Source organism: Amblyomma mixtum, chromosome 9, assembly GCF_055824585.1.
Source record: "Amblyomma mixtum isolate Tamu chromosome 9, ASM5582458v1, whole genome shotgun sequence".
NCBI lineage: Eukaryota > Metazoa > Arthropoda > Arachnida > Ixodida > Ixodidae > Amblyomma > Amblyomma mixtum.
In genome coordinates, this window is record NC_143020.1 from 6,749,470 (window position 1) to 6,770,002 (window position 20,533).

The window sequence follows — 20,533 nt, forward strand, 5'->3', positions numbered from 1 at the left end:
TTTACGTCCCAAAGCGACTCAGGCTATGAGGGACGCCGTAGTGAAGGGGTCCGGAAATTTCGACCACCTGGGGTTCTTTAACGTGCACTGACATCGCACAGTACACGGGCCTCTAGAATTTCGCCTCCTTCGAAATTCGGCCGCCGCGGCCGGGATCGAACCCGCGTCTTTTGGGCCAGAGCAGAGAGCCGTAACCACTGAGCCACCGCAGCGGTGCGGTATCTACATTATTCATAGGAAAATATGCGCGATTTCATTACATTTTCCACACTTAGCCAAACGCCTACGCAACGCTCTCACACGCGGCGAGAGCTCCTGAATAAAATAACGCGACTTCGGACCTCAGAATTAGTGAAAGCTGGATTAGCTGCTCATATCTATTCAAGCTTTTATAAATTAAGCGGAAGTACGTTTTTATGCACCAGGTTGCATAAACCATGACAAAATTTGTTTTCTGTTGGCGCTGCGACTCAGTTGAGCTCACAGCGGTAATTTGTTGATAAACTGGCGCGGCGACAAGAAAGCCGTTTGTGGAAGGGGGGGGGGGGGGCTTTATGGCCGGCAGGAAGGAATAAGAGTGCATGGGAATTGGAACTGCATACTAGCCGCACACCTAATTCTTGATATTGAATACAAAGTTTCTTTGCGGTGGAGCACCAAGACGGAATTCGATTAAGCACGAGCGCGTTCTAAGCGCCGGCACAATTAACTTGAATGCCAAACTAAATGTCATTAAAACGCGTCAATGTTATCGCTTTGATAACGTAAATACTTCCTGCAACACAGCCACGCAGCGGAAGTATGCTCGACAGTGTTTTTTTAGCGCCCGAAGCGCGGCTATATGCAGGCGCGGCCGCGGAACTGCCGCAGCCCCGCAGTCCCCAACGAAACGCCCGCACCGCGGCGCGCCAGTCGGTGCAAAATGGCCGCGCCCAGGAGAGGCTCAAAAATCTGGTCTATAGCAAACAACACTTCCACTAGAGGGCGCTGGATCCTAACAGCGGCACGCGCTCCTTGAGGCCTCCTTCCAGACGAAGAAGAAGAAGAAGACAGCTACGATGGAAGCTCGGCCGACGAGAGAAGACCTACTTTCGCCAACTGGCACCGGTCGCCCCACGACTCGGACTTCCATCTTGCGAAGTAAGGAGTTACGATCGGCAAGCGTCTGCCTGAGCGGCGCATGTGGGGCCGCTGTGGCCACCGCCACCACCGCGCTGGCCTGGCTCGCTGTTCACTGGGCTGCCAAGAGGGTTAACACGAGTGACACTGGGACCAAGTTCTGCTGCCCCAGCGAGGCGGCCACGCTGTTCGCCGCCATCGACGTCAACCAGCAGCCGTGCACAGATTTCTTCGCGTACATCTGCAAGAACGCCCTCGAGGAAGGCTTCGTCCAGCGTGACGTGGCACGCGACTTGCTGGTGAGTCGCTTGCGCACGGAGTCTAAATTAGTAAATTCGTTTTCAAGGACAACAAATGGTGCAGTATCTGTCACATATCTCGGTGCAGACCCAACTGCGTCATAAGAAGGAAGGAAGGTGAGAGAGAAAGAAGAAAGAGGTGCCGTAGTGGAGGTCGCCGGAATAACTTCGACCACCTGGGGACCTTTAACGTGCACTGACATCGCACAGCACACGGCCGCCTTTTGCGTTCCGCCTCCATCGAAACGCGGCCGCCGCGGTCGGGTTCGAACCGAGGTACTCCGGCTGAGTAGCCGAGCGCTCTAACCACTCAGCCACCGCAGCGGGAGCTATGGTGCGGCGATTTTAAAATATGGCTTTGAATCCAGTGTGCAGCCAATAATTCTAGCTGCTATTGATTTGCAAACCATTTTAATACCTCATCTATGCGCTCTTTTTTGGAGAATTTTCACGCCATCAAAAATATCCCAATGCTCACGTGGTCGCACGAGGCAGTCTTGTGGAGAGGCGCCTGGTGTGAGCGATATCAGCTTCAGCAATTGGTCGGCACTCTAGAACTTTAGCTTCTCGAATTTTGAGAGCCGTAACCATGTCCTTGGTGTATACCAACAAGAAGAAAACAAAAAATTCGTGTTGCTCAAAAATTTACCGAGAAATTGTTGACCATTCAAAAAACCGTACCGTTTCGCATAACTTCGACGTGCATGCTCAATAATGAAAGTTTGCTTGCTTAGTGCGGGTAGGAAAATTTTTAACAATTTTGCACCTCGAGATTTTCTACGAAGAGCACGATGGCGAAAAAGAGCTGCAACTTTTATTTAATGGTCCCAGTAGCAAAATATAGAATCTTATTTACCTGCTGACTGCAATCTATATCAATTTTCTTAATTTCTGAAAACCTGAAGGGCCCGGAAATGCCTTTATTACACAATAGACTATTTCGGACTCTTCGTTGCCTACAAGGTATTTACTGACGCAATCGCGAACGGAACAACAAAAGAACCAGGCTGCCTGTCTCAAAGGCTACCCCACAAAACCCCATATTCACATTACCAAATAAATCACAGAGAGCTGCGCAGAATGTAACCAATCGCTATATTTAGCTCTCATTGATTACGAGAAAGCAGTTGACTCAGTCAATTACAGCTATCATGCAGGAATTGCGGAGCCGGAGCAATGAAGAGGCATGCGTAAAAGTAGTGAAAAATATCTACAGCGGCTTCACAGACGCCATAGCTCTTCTCTGAAAAATAAATCAGATATTAATCAAGAAGGATGTGAGGTGACGATCTCTCCGGTACTCTTCATCATGAGTTTACACGAAGTATGCATGATCTGGATTGGAAAAAGTAAATGGGGATTAACTTGTAAATCGATGATTCGCTGATGTTTCCTTGTAAAGTACCGCAAGGGACAAATTGCAAAGCATGATCAAAGACCCAAACACGCAAAGCAGAACAATAGGTCCAAAATCTAATATAAAGAAACGTGGTTTTGTTTAGTTTGGTTGATGCGGGTTTAACGTCCCAAAGCTACTCAGACTATGAGGGACGCCGTAGTGAAGGGCTCCGGATATTATTGCGAAAGCAATAGTAGTTTCACTTTCAGCCCGTCGCGTAGCGAGGCCGGTAGCTACCACATTAGCATATTGGATTGGATTGGATTGGATTGTATCACCGATGCATCACCACAAGTCTAACCACAAGCACCACCACAATCTACGCTACCAGCTGAACCATGGTGTAGCTACGGATATTGCTTTCGCAATTACCGGGCTTAAAAGCTAAGCCACAGCCATTTTTTGACCACCCGGGATTTTTTAACGTGCACTGACTTCGCACAGTACATGGGCCTCCAGAATTTCGCCTCCATTGAAACTCAACCACCGCGGCCGGGATCTAACCAGGTTCATTCGGGAATATAAAGAAAACTGATGTTCAACAGTGCCTGAAATGAACCCAACTTATATAACACAGGCAGCGAAGCGTTGGGATTGGTGAGGGAATACCTGTATCCACTACATAGGACAGGTAGTCACCGCAGGTCCGGATCCCGCAGATGAAATAACCAGGAAAGTAAGAATGGGTATCGGATCGAGTGCATTGGGGAGGTACTTTCAGGTAATGAACGGCAGTTTACGATTATCCCTGAAGAGGAAAGTGTATAACAGTTGTATATTTCTGGAACTCACCTATGAAAGAGCGACAGGGAGGCAAAGGACAAAGCTTTAACTTAATTTCAGCAGACCTCAGCGGCCAATGAAAAGGCAAATGATAGGCGTATAGTTAAGAGGCACGATGGGAGCCGAGGTTAATGATAATGAAATACGAGTTATTGATATTCCTACTCGAAATCAAAACATGTGAAACATGAAATTGGCATGAACAGAACATGTAATCCGAACACAAGATAACCGACGGTCGCTAAGGGTAACGAACCGGATTCAAATAGAAGGCAAGCGTAGCAGGGGGCGGCAGAAAGTTAGGTGGGTAGATGAGATTAAGAAGTTTGCGGAGAGAATGTGACTGCAGCTCACGCAAGGTTAGTTTAAGTGGAGAGTTAAGAGACAGCCCTTTCCCTTGCAGTGAGTATATTTAGGCTGATAATGATGTTTTCCGAATTTTAAAGGTGCACTAAAGAGGAATCTGAACTCGTCTTTTTGCCGCACGAACTCGATGTGCACGTTCCGAGCATTCTTAGAAACTCAGATTTATGCCCTGTGCGGCCGACTTCCCTAATTAAATCGGATAAACGTCCGGCTCCCGCCTTTTTTCTTAGAATTCCCCGCATACAGTGGGCGGAGTCGACCAACGCATGGAGTATATTTCAGGCAGTCGCATGGCGACTTTGCTTTCGCTTTTATTTTGTTTCTTTTAGGTTTCCGTGAATAAATAGATCCGGTCAGAGACTACATAGCTGCAAATTAGGCCCACGGAAGTAAAATACGCGTGGACTGTTCGCTTCCGCGATCACTACGTATCACTCCGCCGATGGCAGAGCGGCAAGCCGCCACGGGTCTGGGCGAAAGGTTGGTCGACTCCTCCTGTTGTTTGCGGGGAATTAAAAAAAAATGGCGGGAGCCCGACGTTAATCCCATTTAAATTAGGGAAATCGGCCGCACAGAGCAGTAATTCGAAGCTACCAAGAACGCTCGGAACGTGTACATCGAGTTCCAGCGGTAAAAATACGAGCTCAGATTCCTCTTCAGTGCACCTTCAATTTTTCGTTTCTGTGTACCGCCGACGGCATACTTGGCAGTTTCTCAACAACTAAAAAGGAAAAAGTGAGTTGCCTGCTGCTGTCATTTGCCATGATCAGGCAAACTTCTGGAATGTTTAGGCGCCCAGTCACATGACCTGAGTTGACCAATCGCAACTAGCGCCTACTTTCCTAACCATGCAGGTAATATGTTCATTGCCTAGCAAATGAACGCAGAAGTTTACACATTTGACATGCAGTAAGACGGTGAGACCCTTTACCCCGGACAGTTTCGCGGAAAAACTGGCCAGCGTAGATCCTGCTAAATATCAATCAACCATAACCTGCATCACCAATGGACTAAACAGCAGCTACGAACAGGAGACTCTCTGCATGACAGCTGTGGCATGAAACGGTCTATTGCCGAGACGCCGCGTCTTGTTATACTTAAGAAATGTGTTTGACAATAACATTCCCTGCTGAAAAAAAAAGTTATATGATGCAATAACCTCATAGATCATTCATCATAGAATAGCATACTATCTGTATGACATATCATACAATCTGTATAATATATCATACGAATTCTATGATATATCATTCAGATTGTATGATATGTCATACAGATTGTATGATATTCTATGATGAATGATCTATGAGGTTATTGCATCATAGAACTTTTTTCAGCAGGGTTATCTTCGGTTTAGCATTTCTCGAGCTTGTCATATCGTTAGTACTGTGCTACCTACAAAAAACACACAAAAGATGGCTATCGACAACTCTGTTCTTGATTTCGACTAGATGTCCTTTACTAGAGTGAATGACTGGAGGGTGTAACGCGACTGTCCTTCAGTGGCTGCGTTTCGGGAGATTTCGGTTCCTTCAGGGTATGTTTGTAAGCTTCCTAACAGATCTTTAATGAGGCGCTTAGCTCTATGCTACTATTGGGTTTTAGAGCAAGAACCCTACTCCTCGTGGTACAAAGTTCTGATTTCGATGTGAATGAGACAGTGACCTTCAGTGCCTCACAAGGTCATACCGAAGTGCGTGGTCGTATGGCCCAAGCTATGGTAATAAACAATCACGTGATCATATGACTATGACATTTGGGTACCGGACCGTAACCTTCACCCTTGACCTTGGAATTGACCTTTGATATAAGACAGTGGGCGCCGCATCGACAATGACCTTCAATGTCTCCCAAGGTGAAACAGAACTTAACTGCGTCTTGGTATGGCACAAGCCATGGTAGAAATGCCACGTGATCGTATGGCTACGACCATGGGTACCGACGTTGACCTTTACCCTTAACCTTGGACTTCAACTTTCATTAGAGACAGTGGGCACCACATCGACAATGACCTTCAGTGCCCCACAGAGTCAAACGGAACTGAACTGCGTGGTGGAATGGCACAAGCTATGGTAGTATGACCACGTGCTCATGTGGCTATGACTAGTGGGTACCTGTCCTTGACCTTTGACGTTGACCCTTGACATGTGATTTCAGGCAGTGCAGTGGAGACCATGCTTAAAAGAGCTTCCGCTCGTATAACTAGCTTCAAGCCACATTGAACCCCAGTCCGCGGTGCCTCAGTGGTTATGGTGCTCGGCTGCTGACCCGAAAGACGCGGATTCGATCCCGGCCGCGGTGGTTGATTTTCTTTGGAGGAGAAATTCTAGAGGCCCATGTACTATGCGATGTCAGTGCACGTTAAAGAACTCCAGGTGGTCGAAATTTCCGGAGCCCTCCACTACGGCGTCTCTCATAGCATTTGTCGCTTTGGGACGTGAAACCCCATAAACCGACCAACCATTTTTTTTTTTGCAGTTGGATGTCACCTCTGACATCATCAAGGGCACCCAGGACTACGGCAGTGAGGCTGCAGCCGCTCTTCGCACCCTTTACACATCGTGCATCAAAGAGATATGGCAGGAGCATCAGCGAGTCCGGGATGTTGCGGCGGCCGTGCTAGAAATCACCAACACCACCACGGGAACAAGTGGCGCAAGCTTACTTCGTTTGGGCCTTGTGGTGAATAAGCGGTACGGCCTGCCGTTCATCTTCCAAGTATTGAGCTCAGCAGGCAAAACACCACGGCTCATGTTCGTTAGATGGACACCTCGAGTCGGTGACTACAAGCATAATTGCGATGCTTCCTGCTACGGTGTCACTCTCTCCATCCTTAACTCCCACTTTGGCAGTAATTATACCAATGAGGACGTTACGAAGTGGGAACAGAAATTTCCGGCTGCCTCGCCAAAACAATCATCCGTGTCTTTGAAGGAGATTAGAGATGCTTTCGGACATCTTGAAGCGTCCCAATTCAAGACCATATTGCTGGAGTTTCTTATAGATGTCGACCGTGCGAAAATAATTTCTGCCATAGCTAAAGCGGGCCTCTTTGCGGACATTCGGCTTCTGATAGACGCAGACCATCAGCCGTTGGCGTCGTTTTACCTGTTGCTTCTCGTCACTCTGCAAACCATGCGCTACATTACACAGGGCAGCACGCTAAGTTCACCTAATATGTATAGCGAGGACGTCTGTCAAAAACACGTACGCCGGAGCTACCACCTATGGCGCATAACGTACGTGGCTGCACTCGCGACTCCCGCTAAGGGCCGCCAGCTGCACAAAATATTCGAAGCCACACGGCGACGGTTCATTGACTATGACCCACTTCGGCGGCTGATGGCAGCCGGAAACGACACTGACCACTTCCGGGCAGTAGTCGCCAACGTATCGCTCATGCTACCTGGAGACCTGGTCTTCAGAGAGCCAGCCGTGCCCCACCTGACCTCCCAGGGCTTCCTCCGGAACTTGTTCTTGGCTTTGAACTTCGAGTTCGACGCGAAAAAGGAGACATTTCGACGGGGCGTGCCCTGGTTTCGAGACAACCCGGACAGCAGAACGGCGGACCGCATGTTCTTTGCGAATGAGACCAGTCTGTACGTGTCATCACTGAGCTACGGGTGGCTGAGTTCCGGTACCACTGACCCACTGCTCGCCGACGCTGCGGTCATTGCGAGTCGCATGGCCGCCCTGATGTGGCTCAAACTGGTCAGCTGGAAGGACTGGTCACGAGAAACGAAGACAGCTCTACAATCTCACAGGTGAAGTTAATACGGAAAGGAAGCGATCGCTCCTGAAAGAACGCGTTCTTGCATGCAGCAGACTGGTTTTGTTGCGGCTCCCATCACGTTCGAGATGAAGTTTACTCTATTCCTTGCACGCTAGCGGCGTGAGAATGGTCACAGAGTAAGTGGCGTCGGAGGCAGGCGCCTTCGCTGCGAACGTATTTTCAGACGCCTCTGGGGCACCGCTTCTGGCAAATTCTACATGCTTTAGTCGAGGGTGTGACGGCCTACCGTCTGGTCAGGTATCATGGTGATCAGGAGTACTGGTCATCGGCCATGATCAATAAAGATGCCATTTTTATTAACGTTTCGGGAGCACTGCGGCTCCCTTGTTCACTATCGTAACAATTACAGTGAACAATTATAGTGAACTAGGGAGCCGTAGTGCTCCCGAAACTTCAAAATGTTCTTCTTTATTGACCTTGGCCAGTGACCAGCACTTTTCATCATTGTACATGCTTCACATGAGACTCGTGATTGTCATTTCTTTGGTAACAGCTAAGCCTTAATCGCTTAAGATAGCCTCCGTTGCTTATGCCTCGTGAAACCAAAAAACACTTCGTCTTACAAATTGTGGCAGTAAAACGACTCCGTTCTTCCTTTATGTCCTTTAGTTTTTGCGCGCCTGTAATTCGGCAGTGCAGACCATAGTACGAAGTTCCTTTGAGAAAGCACAATCGGCCTTCTAAACTGGAAAATTCAGTTTTGTGATGTAGGCTCTGAAGGTAGTCATGTGATGCGGAAAACTGCGGGTAATAAACGCGGCTTTGAAAGAGTGCCACCTTCGCCAACGCGGAGAAATAAAATATTGCCGCGAGTGGGTTCCGAAACAGCCGCGGCGCGAACAGATCAGCTTTGCACCTTGGTCGAAGGACCAGACACTGCGCACAACAGAAAACTGTCCGTTGTATTGCGTGGCACACAGCTACACACGAGACATGCGCTTACGAAGGGTAATTACATGCAGGGACGCACTTATTATAGAGCTCACAGTTCGCTCACAACGGCTGTGATACACACCGTGATAATAAAGCTAGTCCGGTTTCGTCAGAGCCTCTTCCAGAATGCAACAAGAAAACACGACGCTCCCTGTCTTATTACCATATAACATCTACGTGTTAGTAGCGCTTAACGTACAGCAGTGAACAAAAAGATAATTTCAGTTTTTAGAATATGTTTACCGCACTAGAGCTTTCGCTCAACTTTGGTGGGACGATAATTTCAAGACATTTTACATAATAGCAACCACTTTTATCGTCATAACAAGCTACAGTTGTTCCCACGAAATTTTTAGCGCTTAAGCGCTGTTCCGATGGGTACCGACCCCGAGCAAAATCGTTCGTTGTCTGTTCCGTTGTTCGCAGTTGGCCTATCGCGAACGCTCCGTCCCGCGGCACTGTCTGTTCATCGTCACTTCTGCGTAGCTCAAATCCATGCTTTTTCACTGATTCCAATTTAGTGAACATTCTGTGCAGTTTTTTGAAGTACTGCTTTCTGCGCTTTTTCAAGTTATAAATGCGCAGTGTCTGTCTCATACATCTCGATGGACACCTTAACCGCGCCGTAAGGAAAGGGAGGAAGGTGGGAGTGGAGGAAAAAAGAGGGAGAGGTGCCGTAGTGGAGGTGTTCGGAATAATTTAGACCACCTGGGGATCATTAACGTACACACACAGCACAGCACATGGGCGGCTTTTGCGTTCCTCCTCCATCGAAACGCGGCCGCCGTGGTCGGGTTCAAACCCGGGTACTCCGGCTCGGTAGACGAGCGCCTTGACCACTAAGACACCGCCGCGGCGAATCATCGCTGGGATTTCATCTAGACCTTCATGAATTAGGGGGTGGCGAGCGGGGTGAGTCGGAACCTGGTATGACGTCACATTTCATGTCGTCACGTGACTAGTGGTCTCCTCGATTTGGCTGCACTTTCTGCACCAGTTCAGGCGGTGCTGCACTCGCGTCCTCGATTTTCCAGTGCAGCTAGCGCCACCTGCACTTGGGCACTCGATTTGACGTAGTGCTGCACGAGTTCTCCAGAGTTCTGCTGCACTTTTGCACTAGCCTTCCGGCGAGTCCTCTTCTCGTGCAAGCAGTGCAAGGTGCTTGGCGCGCTCCGTAGCAGACGGCTCCGTGGCCACGCTTGTTTTAGTGAGTGGCGTTGAGACCATGGCTGAGACGGCTGCATACCCGTGCTAGACTCGGCATCTGCACCGTGCCCTCACTAAACAGCTGAAATAACAGTGCGCGCACGTGCGTGTGTGCATGCACGCGTGTCTGTGCGTGTCTGTGTATGTGCGTAAGCGACTGGCCGGCATTTCGCAGTGCGTATGGGTTCTCATCTTTCTGCCCAGCCTCGCATGTTGTTTTACACCATCTCTATTTTGTGTGTAAATATTATTATTACTCGCAACACGATGGAGCATTTGCATAAGTCGCAAATGGTGAGATGTTTTATAATACGTGGGTGATCGCAATGTTTGTGATGACTCCTCCGCTTGCAGCAGCGATCGACTGGCCGACTGGCATTGAGGTCGCCGTCAGCCCACACCTTCGCCTGCCAGTTAGTCTCCGATAGTCACTCCGCCGTCACCGGCCGCTGACAGTGAAAGCGAGTTGTTGACTCTTTAGATATAGTCCGAGTTATCAGGTAACTCTTTCCTTCTGTAATCGCGGCAGTCACATTCCGATAGAACGACGACAGCCCAGATCACGTGTATGAACTGTCAAAGGTCGTCTCGAGCGCAAGTCTGAGTAACCTCTCGAATTCAAAGTTTGTTGCTCTTCAAAGTACCCGTTGAATCGGTGACGATCGACCGGCCTGCGCCACTTTGCGCAATGCAACGGAAATGACGGTATCAAATTCTTCACCACTTTTGGGATTAACAATTTCTTGAGCCACTCCACGAGATGCGCCACTTCGAAGAAATGCGCAGTGTTCAATAGAGCTAGGACAATCCCGCGAATATGTCAAACCACGCGACAAACGCCAACACACGGCCGCAGCAGACGAACGCCTCTGCACTTTTGCACTCGATTTGGCCGCTGCACCGACAGCACTAGTGCCAGGCTACACTCGCGCTGCAAGAACTGGCACTGCACTGGCACGGCACTTTTGTGAACTAGTGCAGAAAGTGCAGCCAAATCGAGGAGACCTTAGGTATGTCGCTACATTACGTCATTGTCACGTGATCTAGTGTGACGTCACATTACGTCCTTTTCGCGTGATCTATCATGACGACACACTCGTAGGATGTCATCACTGGTCATACCAATTAGTCTTGGAGTCACCTAATTAGTATTATTTAGATGTGATGTCATCTTCATCGTGACGTCACATGGTGCCGTTTCGTGCAGACATGGCATTGAAAGTGAGCCGTCTAAAGCTTTCGCATTAAAACAGTCTCGTAATTCCTATTTTAATGTTATTTTTAACAATACTTTCATGCAGGGAATGCGTGCTGAGAGCCTCACACGCCGAGTACCTCGACAACATGCACCGTGTGGTGGAGCTGAAGATGGGGCTACAAATCGCCGCCATTGTCGGAGCTGCTGGCACAGCCCGTGGTGAGGCCGTCACACCAGCGGATGCAAGAGCCAGCTGGTACACAGTGCAGGACGCCTGGAGCCTCTACCGGATGTCCGAAGCCCAGTTCTTCTACGCCCGCTTCGCCTACTACCGTTGCAGCATCGCTTCGCAGGCTAGAGCCGTAGTGAACGAACTGGTCAGGGGCAACGCTGACTTTGCCACAGCGTTTCAGTGCCCCGTGGTTGATTACGGTGACTGCATGAACATTACTAGGCCGAATAATTCACAGAATGATCTGAATATGCGGTTGTGAAGGACATACCGGCCTAGTTATATTGCTGGATCTTTTTCAGTACCCACCTTGTTTATCGTTTATTTCTGGTCTTGTTTTCAGAGGCTGTTAGACTAGGTTACTTTGCAGATGTGTGGCCACTGGATTGCGGATTTCTAAAATCGGATGATTATCTAATTGCTCTTTTCTGTTCATGTATGCTGCTTAGCCTAATTTAGCTTTTCATACTTTGAGGCATCTCTAATTTGTTATATCTACGAAAGTTTGTCCAGACAGATTTATTTCACGTCACGAGCTCTTCCACCGCCTGAGATTGTTTGAAAAACTTGCCTGCTTTCGTTGCTAACCATCACGTGATCGAATATCGCTCCATGCATGTTTTGACCATTTACGAGCGTGAAAATAACGCATCATTTAACGAAACTGAAACGTGTAATTTTATTCCACTATAATTCTGAGGAGCAAGTTTTAGAGGGCTGATTTCTTATGGGGAATTAAATAAGTAAAATTAAAGTTCTCATATCTGGAATCTCCATGTGTTATTATTCTACTCTGTGATCTTCCGCATGCTGAGGCCAACGCGCGTCGGAGCATCTCAATGAAGCTCACCCATAATCCAGCAATAACTATTATTCGTGCTTGATTTCAAGGCTTTCTTTTAATCACAGGTACTGCTCGTCATATTGTATAGCTTCATGAATGCAGGTAGCACTTGAGATACACTGCTATATTTTAAATCACTGAGAGAAACTGCTCTGCTGATACAACACAGGGAAACAGTCGTAGGCCGTCATAATAGGGCAACCTTTGGCACCCAACCTTGGTGTTTGCTTTTGTGGAACCTGCCGCAATCACATTGTCAAAGTCCCTGCATGGTTCTTTCAACATCACAAGGCAATAAAAGTTGCGCCCAACAGACAATCATCGTTGAGGAGGAAGAAATCTATGCGAGGTGCTCTGCGCGCTTCCGCTGTCCAAGCCTTCGCGAAAGCAACAGAAGTAACGGTTCGAGGCGCTGGTTCCTGAATGGTACACGCTAGTTTCCGGTGTCCTCTTCCCTTTGGGGCCTCTCAAGAACGTGCTTACAGCGTCAGCCCTTACTCGACGTCCCAGCGAAAAAAAAAGTCATGTCATCGCTCGAACATAGCCGCACAATTATCAATTGCGAGAAAAATCGCTGAGTGCCATCTCTCTTGGGTAAGCAGAACTATTTGTAATGGCAATATAACTTTGTCAAGTGCCCTCCTGACTGCAACGTCGATTTACGGCACCTCATCTGGACTAGCCCGGCACAGTGAGCCTCCGCATCCGCTGCAGCTCTGTCCTCCACATTCGGACATACGAAGACTGGATGGCATCCAGTGGCGACGCCAAACGCAAGATCGCCTGCTTGTGCGACGTCCAAGCCTTCATCTAAACCTTACCTCACTTCCATCTTAAGGCTCAGGTCACCTTTTTCTAAAACATGGAGGAAGGAAAACTCAGGTGAACTGCACGCCAGAAACTGTGTCGGAAGTCACGCGCTTTCGCAAGGACTGCTCGGAGTGACGTAAAAAATGTCACGTAAAAGCCTCTCCTCAATTCTTTCGTTGCTCCATGGTCCAAAAGCATTGATGAATGAATGAATGAATGAATGAATGAATGAATGAATGAATGAATGAATGAATGAATGAATGAATGAATGAATGAATGAATGAATGAATGCTGAGTCGCGAGTGTCTATGTTTCAGTTGGGTGCCACAGAATTTATGGTTTGGTTTATGGGGTTTAACGTCCCTAAGCGTCTAAGGCTGTGAGAGACGCCGTAGTGAAGGGCTCCGGAAATTTCGACCACCTGGGGTTCTTTAACGTGCACTGACATCGCACAGTACACGGACCTCTAGAATTTCTCCTGCAAAGAAATTCGGCCGCCATGGCTGGGATCGAACCCGCGTCTTTCGGGTCAGCAGCCGAGCATCATAACCACTGAGCCACCGCGGCGGCCTCCACAGAATTTATGTTAATTTGCAGTGCATCACCAGATTAATTAGAAACATAATTAAAAATAAAAATCAGGCGACAAGTGAAGTTTTCTATGATTTACTGCTTTTTATATTCTTTGCACTTTCGTACTCTACTAGCTAGTTTCGTACTTTTTTCCACTCCAAGCTCTTGAAAGCCATTAGGCGCGGTAGTATTCCAGGAACGGCAGAAGCGGCATGATGCTGAGGTAAATGCACTGAAAAAAAAGGATTATCAGCGAGAGGCTCAACTATTCGTTTTCGTGAATCGGTGCTTCCAGTGTACTTTGCTTTGGAACAGTGGTTTCGGATAACTTGCACGTGAACCAACGTTTCTGCAACGTTTTCGTCCAAGTTCAGTGTGAGCAGAAAAACGCCTGTATGTCATTTAATGAACAGTATGCGGAGCTAGCCAAGAAGGAACAAGCACATTCCATTTCTAGGTGTTGCTCACATTGTAGGATGCCAGGCATGCAGGATATAATAACGCTGGCAGAAAGACTTTTTTTTTTTCATCCCATATCAAACCACTAAAAGAACTTAGTGCACCGCCAACAGTCTTTAATAATACCAAAACGCAGTGTTTATAGCTGCCGTGGTTAATGTAGCACGGCGGTGCATGCAGGCTCTACATCGGGCCATCTGCATATGACAAGCCTTTTGAGGGGCGGCTGGCTTTACGTCAGAGCTGGAGGCTGGCCCGACCTTTCATGCCAGTCTTGAGCCGAGCAGCCTGGCATGTGTTCACGGCCCAATCAGCTGCCGAGCTTGTTTTGCCGCTTTAGTCGGCTGCCTACCAGAAGACACTGAAGAGCCGATAGTTGGCAGTCGGCCTGCGCCGCTTGGGGTGTCGCATATAACGTCCGTTAACCTTGCGTTTTATTTAAAAGCAGCGCAAGGTTTAGTTGGCAGCATTTCTCCGCGGGTACTGATGCAGACAACTGTCTCAGCGAAAAAAAAGAAGTATTTCTCTCTTCCATTCTCCGACACGCAGTGAAGTCTACAAACAGTGGAGCGATAGAAGAAAAGAAGTGCTACACAATCGCTAGCAACGACAACAGTGTTTGCGACTTGTTTGCAGACTGTAACTTTATTCTATACCACCCCGAAAAGAATAGTTAAATATTTTCTTTCTACATTGCATGCAGAAGCTCTGCCCAGTGTCCCTAACAATGGACAAAGTTTTAGGTCCCTTAGCCTGCCTTAGGCAACAGAGACTTGCAATGAACTTTCTATTTACCTATTTAGAAGACATTGGACATCTCGATAAGCTTTAAATTTACTTGCACGTTACCTTCATGCATTCTTCATGCAGTGAATTTCGTCAGCGCATTTTTCGGACTATGCACTCCATCATTCCATAGGATACATCAATATTCGCCGTTGCATCCTTAGTACCCATTTCATGGCCGCATTTTATCCTCGTTTTTTTTTACCTCTTTCACGCTCCTCTCCTTCTGTCTTTATCTCCCAAATTCCCCTCCCTACGCAGAGTAGCGTGCCAGCGATTTTTAAACACCGGCTAAATTCTGTGTATTTCATTAAAAACTTTCTCTCTCTCTCTCTTTTCCTTCTAGAAGTTATCTAGGATTTGCAACTTCATTCGATATCACCCCGAAAAGGATAGTTAAATTTTTCTTCTAGAAGTTATCTAGGATTTGCTTAAGATTGCGCCAAATATCTTATTAATTTATTAGTTATAGCTACCATAAGGAAGTGTCACCTTCATGTCGCCCGTACAAAAGGCTAATTAGCAGTAATAAATGCTTTTCATGCTAGTGGAATAAACTGAATTTTCTTCACGAACCACCGTATCAGGACGTTTTTCATAAAAAGAAGCAGTCGAAACTTGAAGGTCCCCCTTTATCCGTGTCCAACATTCTTGGATAAAATTGCATAGTATTGGAATATTGTGAGGTACTGTTTTCTAAATATTGAACGTAATAGTCCGTTCTTCCGGTCTGTAGCAAGATCTTTCATAGTTTTTCCACCGCTTGCATTGAGCAGTTAGGATCGCCATAGAACAACAATGGGGAAGGTTTCTGTCGATATCAAAAACATTAATAGCAAAAAAATGCTAGCCTGCCGACGGGAGAGTTGAATATATCTTGATTGTCATAGTAAAATCTTACAGTATATGAAAAAATTACGCTCATAAACTATTTCTCGTTGAAAAATGATTTTCTCCGGAATTCCTGGGTATGATAGCAATTAATAAATGTGTTTGCTTTGTAGCATAGCATGTATAGCAAGACTACTACTTACCCTTAGTTGATCAACCAAGTCAGAGAAGGTTTTCCACTGCAAATAATGCATGCCATTTGTGATTAGCGGTCACGATTAGGGTATAATGAGTGAGTATTTATGTGCAGTTCATTTTTAATTGCGAGCGTCGACGAATCTGAAACTGACTCCTCATTTTGAGCTAAACGTTTTATTTAACTTGCTGACTAAAGCAGGTTAACGCTATTAACTAGTCAGTATTAGAAATGTCAGTGCAAATTGAATGGCGAGCCCCGTCTGTCCGTATATATGGTGGCTGGCCCAACAAAATTTCATATGTCAACCTCGGATATAATAAACTTTCATTCTTACCTCGGGTATAACGAACTCTTGTGTGTGGACCTCGGATGTAACATACTTGGTGCGCTGATCTCGGATATAACAAACCTAAGTGTACCGCCTCGGATGAAATGAGAGTTTGGCTTCTAACGCATCCAAACGATTCACCGAGGATCGCCTAGTTTTTTTTTGTTTTTTTCAATATTCACTTCAACATCACCTGCAGAAATGCTTAGCAACTTAGTTGCCACAGGTCACGGATATCCATACTTTGTCCTTCGATATATCTCTTTTGTGGACGATAAAGAAAAGAGTTTAAAGTAAGGTCAACGCAGCGACGTATGGAAAGAAAAATGATTGGTTTAATGTTAAAAGACCGCAAGTGGGCAGAGTGGGGGAGGGGACAAACTCGGATTAGTGACCTCCTAGTCGAAATCAAGAGGAAGAAATGGGCTGGGGCAGGGCATGTAATGCGAAGGCAAGATAACCGCTGGTCCTTAAAGGCCGTTGTACGATCGCTTTTGAGCGGATCCGCCAGGCAGGCGGACTGGCGGACCGAACGACCAGACAATAGGCATTCGCCCCGTTCGGCGGGCGAAACGAAAGTTGGTGAAAGGCCGTTGTACGATCGTTTTTGGGCGGATCCGCCAGCGAGCGAACCGCTCGCTTTCGGCCTTCGCTCGGGCGTGGGGCGGAATGGGTGTTGTACGATCATTTTGGAGCTGGCGGACGAGGCGGATGGTTTAAAGCGTTCCGATTGGCGCGCCCGGGATTGCCGTCTGTCCAATAGCATGCTCCTGTTGGCAACCTAGACGGCGCGAAAACGTAGTCTTTTTTTGCTCCTCGGTGACCGGCACTTAGGCTGAACTTCGGCATAGCCATGGCGTGGTTTTTGAAGTTCTTGCTCTTGTACGCGTCTCTCGTCAGCTACCAGATGAGTAGCTCGGCTGTAGAGGTTTTGACTGCTTACATGGGCAACACAAACAGGGTGAACTGGCCATTAGTCGCGCAGTTCGTCGCTGCCGACTCAGTCATTCAGCAGCAGCGTAAGCTTAGGCGCAAGCCTATACGATGTTGTGTAGGGTTCTCTGTGCTGCTGAATGATAGCAGTGATGTCGAGTGAATATGACTGTTATTATTTTCAACTGGTAACCGTCTGTGCAATCAAACACATGCTTTTAGTGAGTTTCCATTGTTTGCAGAAGCAAACCGACATCCTGAGTGGAGTACTTTAACACAGACGTTGGCCTACGGCCGTGCAGCCAAGCTCGCGTCGCGTCACGTCGCACACACGGCAATTCTCAAGCACAGTGCCAACACGAATCGCGAACAAAATGGTAACGAATGCGTAGCCAGCAACAACGTCATGTGCATGCTTCGGTCGCGATCACTGCAACCATCGCAACGAATGCGACTAGCTGCACAACGCCACGTTCATTTCAGCATTCGGAAAGCACGGCGTGCGTAGTGAGCTCTCGAAGGCGCACATTTCACTGCCTTGACGTAAAAGCACTCGCTTCGATCGCAATCACTTTCACTACGCGGACACTAGTCACTGTGCTACGCAGCTCATGCACGCACAGAAGTTCACCGTGAGCAGCTGTTGTTCGCCGCTGTGCGTGATGATCCTCGCAGGAATTAGGAACGCTTGCAGCAACCACAAACAGCTCCATATAAACACTTCGTGACACCGCCAACGCGTAGGTCTTGCGTCGGTTTGAAGAGGCACTCTGTCAACTACATCAGCGTCGATTTCAACTCGGGAAACTGTCGCTGCTCGCCGCTGCTGCACGCGGAGAAGTTCGCAGTCGCTCTGAACACTCGTAATATCAACATGTGGCCAATATAGTATGCCTCGCGGCATAGGTGCCACCACTACAGCCACGACTATAGTGAACTAGAATACTATAGCCGCGACCTATGCCTCGCTCCCCAGTTCAGTCGACGGACGGCCATCTTTCCCGGCAGGAGCGGATGCCTACGTCACGTAAAAAGCAGCCAATCGCTGCAATTCGGTCGCCGGGCGGTTCGCTCGTCCACCCCAAAGTCGAAGTTCACCAACTTTCCTTTCGCCTGCAGAACGGGGCGAATGCCTATTGTCTGGTCGTTCGGTCCGCCAGTCCGCCTGCCTGGCGGATCCGCTCAAAAGCGATCGTACAACGGCCTGAACTTCAACTTTGGGGCGGACGAGCGAACCGCCCGGCGACCGAATTGCAGCGATTGGCTGCTTTTTACGTGACGTAGGCATCCGCTCCTGCTGGGCAAGATGGCCGTCCGTCGACTGAACTGGGCAGCGAGGCATAGGTCGTGGCTGTAGTGGTGGCACCTATGCCGCGAGGCATACTATATTGGCCACATGTTGATATTACGAGTGTTCAGAGCGACTGCGAACTTCTCCGCGTGCAGCAGCGGCGAGCAGCGACAGTTTCCCGAGTTGAAATCGACGCTGATGTAGTTGACAGAGCGCCTCTTCAAACCGACGCAAGATCTACGCGGTGGCGGTGTCGCGAAGTGTTTATATGGAGCTGTTTGTGGTTGCTGCAAGCGTTCCTAATTCCTGCGAGGATCATCACGCACAGCGCCGAACAACAGCTGCTCACGGTGAACTTTTGTGCGTGCATGAGCTGCGTAGCACAGTGACTAGTGTCCGCGTAGTGAAAGTGATTGCGATCGAAGCGAGTGCTTTTACGTCTAGGCAGTGAAATGTGCGCCTTCGAGAGCTCACTACGCACGCCGTGCTTTCCGAATGCTGAAATGAACGTGGCGTTGTGCAGCTAGTCGCATTCGTTGCGATGGTTGCAGTGATCGCGACCGAAGCGTGCACATGACGTTGTTGCTGGCTACGCATTCGTTACCATTTTGTTCGCGATTCGTGTTGGCACTGTGCTTGAGAATTGCCGTGTGTGCGACGTGACGCGACGCGAGCTTGGCTGCACGGCCGTAGGACTGTTTTGCGGCGACAACAGCGATGTCGCCATCCTTCTACGCTTTGGTGCTCCATTCAGTACGTTTTGTGGTGATGGGTGCTCGGGTTACGACTCGCCGGAGAAACTGTGTAACCTGTGTGAAAACATCGGTGCAGTGCAAATGTATCTTCGGGAGCGTCATTTATTTTTATTTCCTGCCGGCTGTGCGCACATTTGCCTGCAATAAACATATCGGCGTGATGAATGGGTGACTGAACACTTCCGCTAGCCATTTCGGTTTAGGTTGTAACAACATGGTATTACGCGATAACAAACAAGAATCATTGCCGCTTTTGAATCACGACTGATTGACAGTGTACAAATCTCTAATATGTGCCAACTAATAAGTCTGTTTTTCATGAGCATTTGAATTGATGTAGTGCAGAAAAAAAATAAAAAGTGTGGCAGCAGCTTATGCAATCAAAACTGACCACAGAGCAAGTTGAGCATAACGAGTCTTGATGAAAAACAAGACAAAAATATTGAGAAAACCTTTGCCATTGCTTTTTTTCTCTTTTTCCTTAGCAGTGTTAAGTCAATATTGACAAATGCTTGGCAGTATTCAGTTTAAGTGGGATGTTGGTTTCCACTGCAATCAGAAAAATACAGTGGTCTTGAAGCACCTCATAGGCAATGACAGTGTCTGTTGTTGATTTTGCTCATGGTCCTTTTCGATCCGGGGATCAGTGGTACGAAACTGGATGTGTTCGCAATGCTATTGTTGCAGAGCTGCTCGCGAAATCGGCCTTATTGGTGTTAAGCGGTTGTTCAGCGGCGCTTCCTGGGTCAGCCGCAGCACTTTGTTTAACAAGCCATTCTCGAAGCTTTGAGAAGATCTCGTCGATGCACTTGCATATGTCTGTCTGCTACCACCTTCATTTGCCTGTGACTGCTTGCTAAAGACATGACTACTTGCAGACTGCAAAATAAGCCCTGTGGAGCTGGTAAAGCTACGCTAGGAACAAAGACGATGGTAACAACATCACTGCACAGGGTAGCAATTCTTGCTTTGTTGTCGTCCCTTAGCACAGTTTCGACATGCCAACTTGCCACCGGTGCACCCCACAGTACGCTATGATCAAGTTCTGTGAAATTTACAGAAAGCAACAATGGGAGAGGAAGTAGGTTGTATAGGCATATCTAGTGCATGCTGTACAGATAGCTTCCTGCCTTATTATAGCCTGGCCCCTCTGTTTTTAATCCTTCATCACCCAGCACCTATGGCCCTATTTGTGTTATTGGCATGTGCTGCAAATCACCAACACATTTCATACTCTTGACCCTGCTAGATTGTTTTGGCCCATTAAGTTGTTTGATTCAAATCGGCAAGCTTTTAGAAGACATTTCTGCAATAGCCAACTTTTTCTTGTTCTTCACGACATGCACCTTGACTGCAACATCCCCCTGTGATGCTTTTGTTCTTTGCTTTGAAAAAG

At 47.8% G+C, this 20,533-nt stretch overlaps 1 protein-coding gene and 1 pseudogene across 1 annotated transcript; one reads left to right on the top strand and one right to left on the bottom strand.

Annotated features, from left to right (window-relative positions):
• The first annotated feature begins 1,058 nt into the window (after positions 1-1,058).
• Positions 1,059-11,590, top strand: LOC149328185 (uncharacterized). Its single transcript, XM_089558922.1, has 3 exons — positions 1,059-1,418; positions 6,445-7,730; positions 11,200-11,590. The coding sequence occupies exons 1-3, from the start codon at positions 1,059-1,061 to the stop codon at positions 11,588-11,590; spliced, it is 2,037 nt and encodes a 678-aa protein (XP_089415048.1).
• A 2,140-nt stretch (positions 11,591-13,730) lies between these two features.
• LOC149328186 (uncharacterized) overlaps positions 13,731-20,533 on the bottom strand; it is a 145,326-nt pseudogene continuing 138,523 nt past the window's right edge.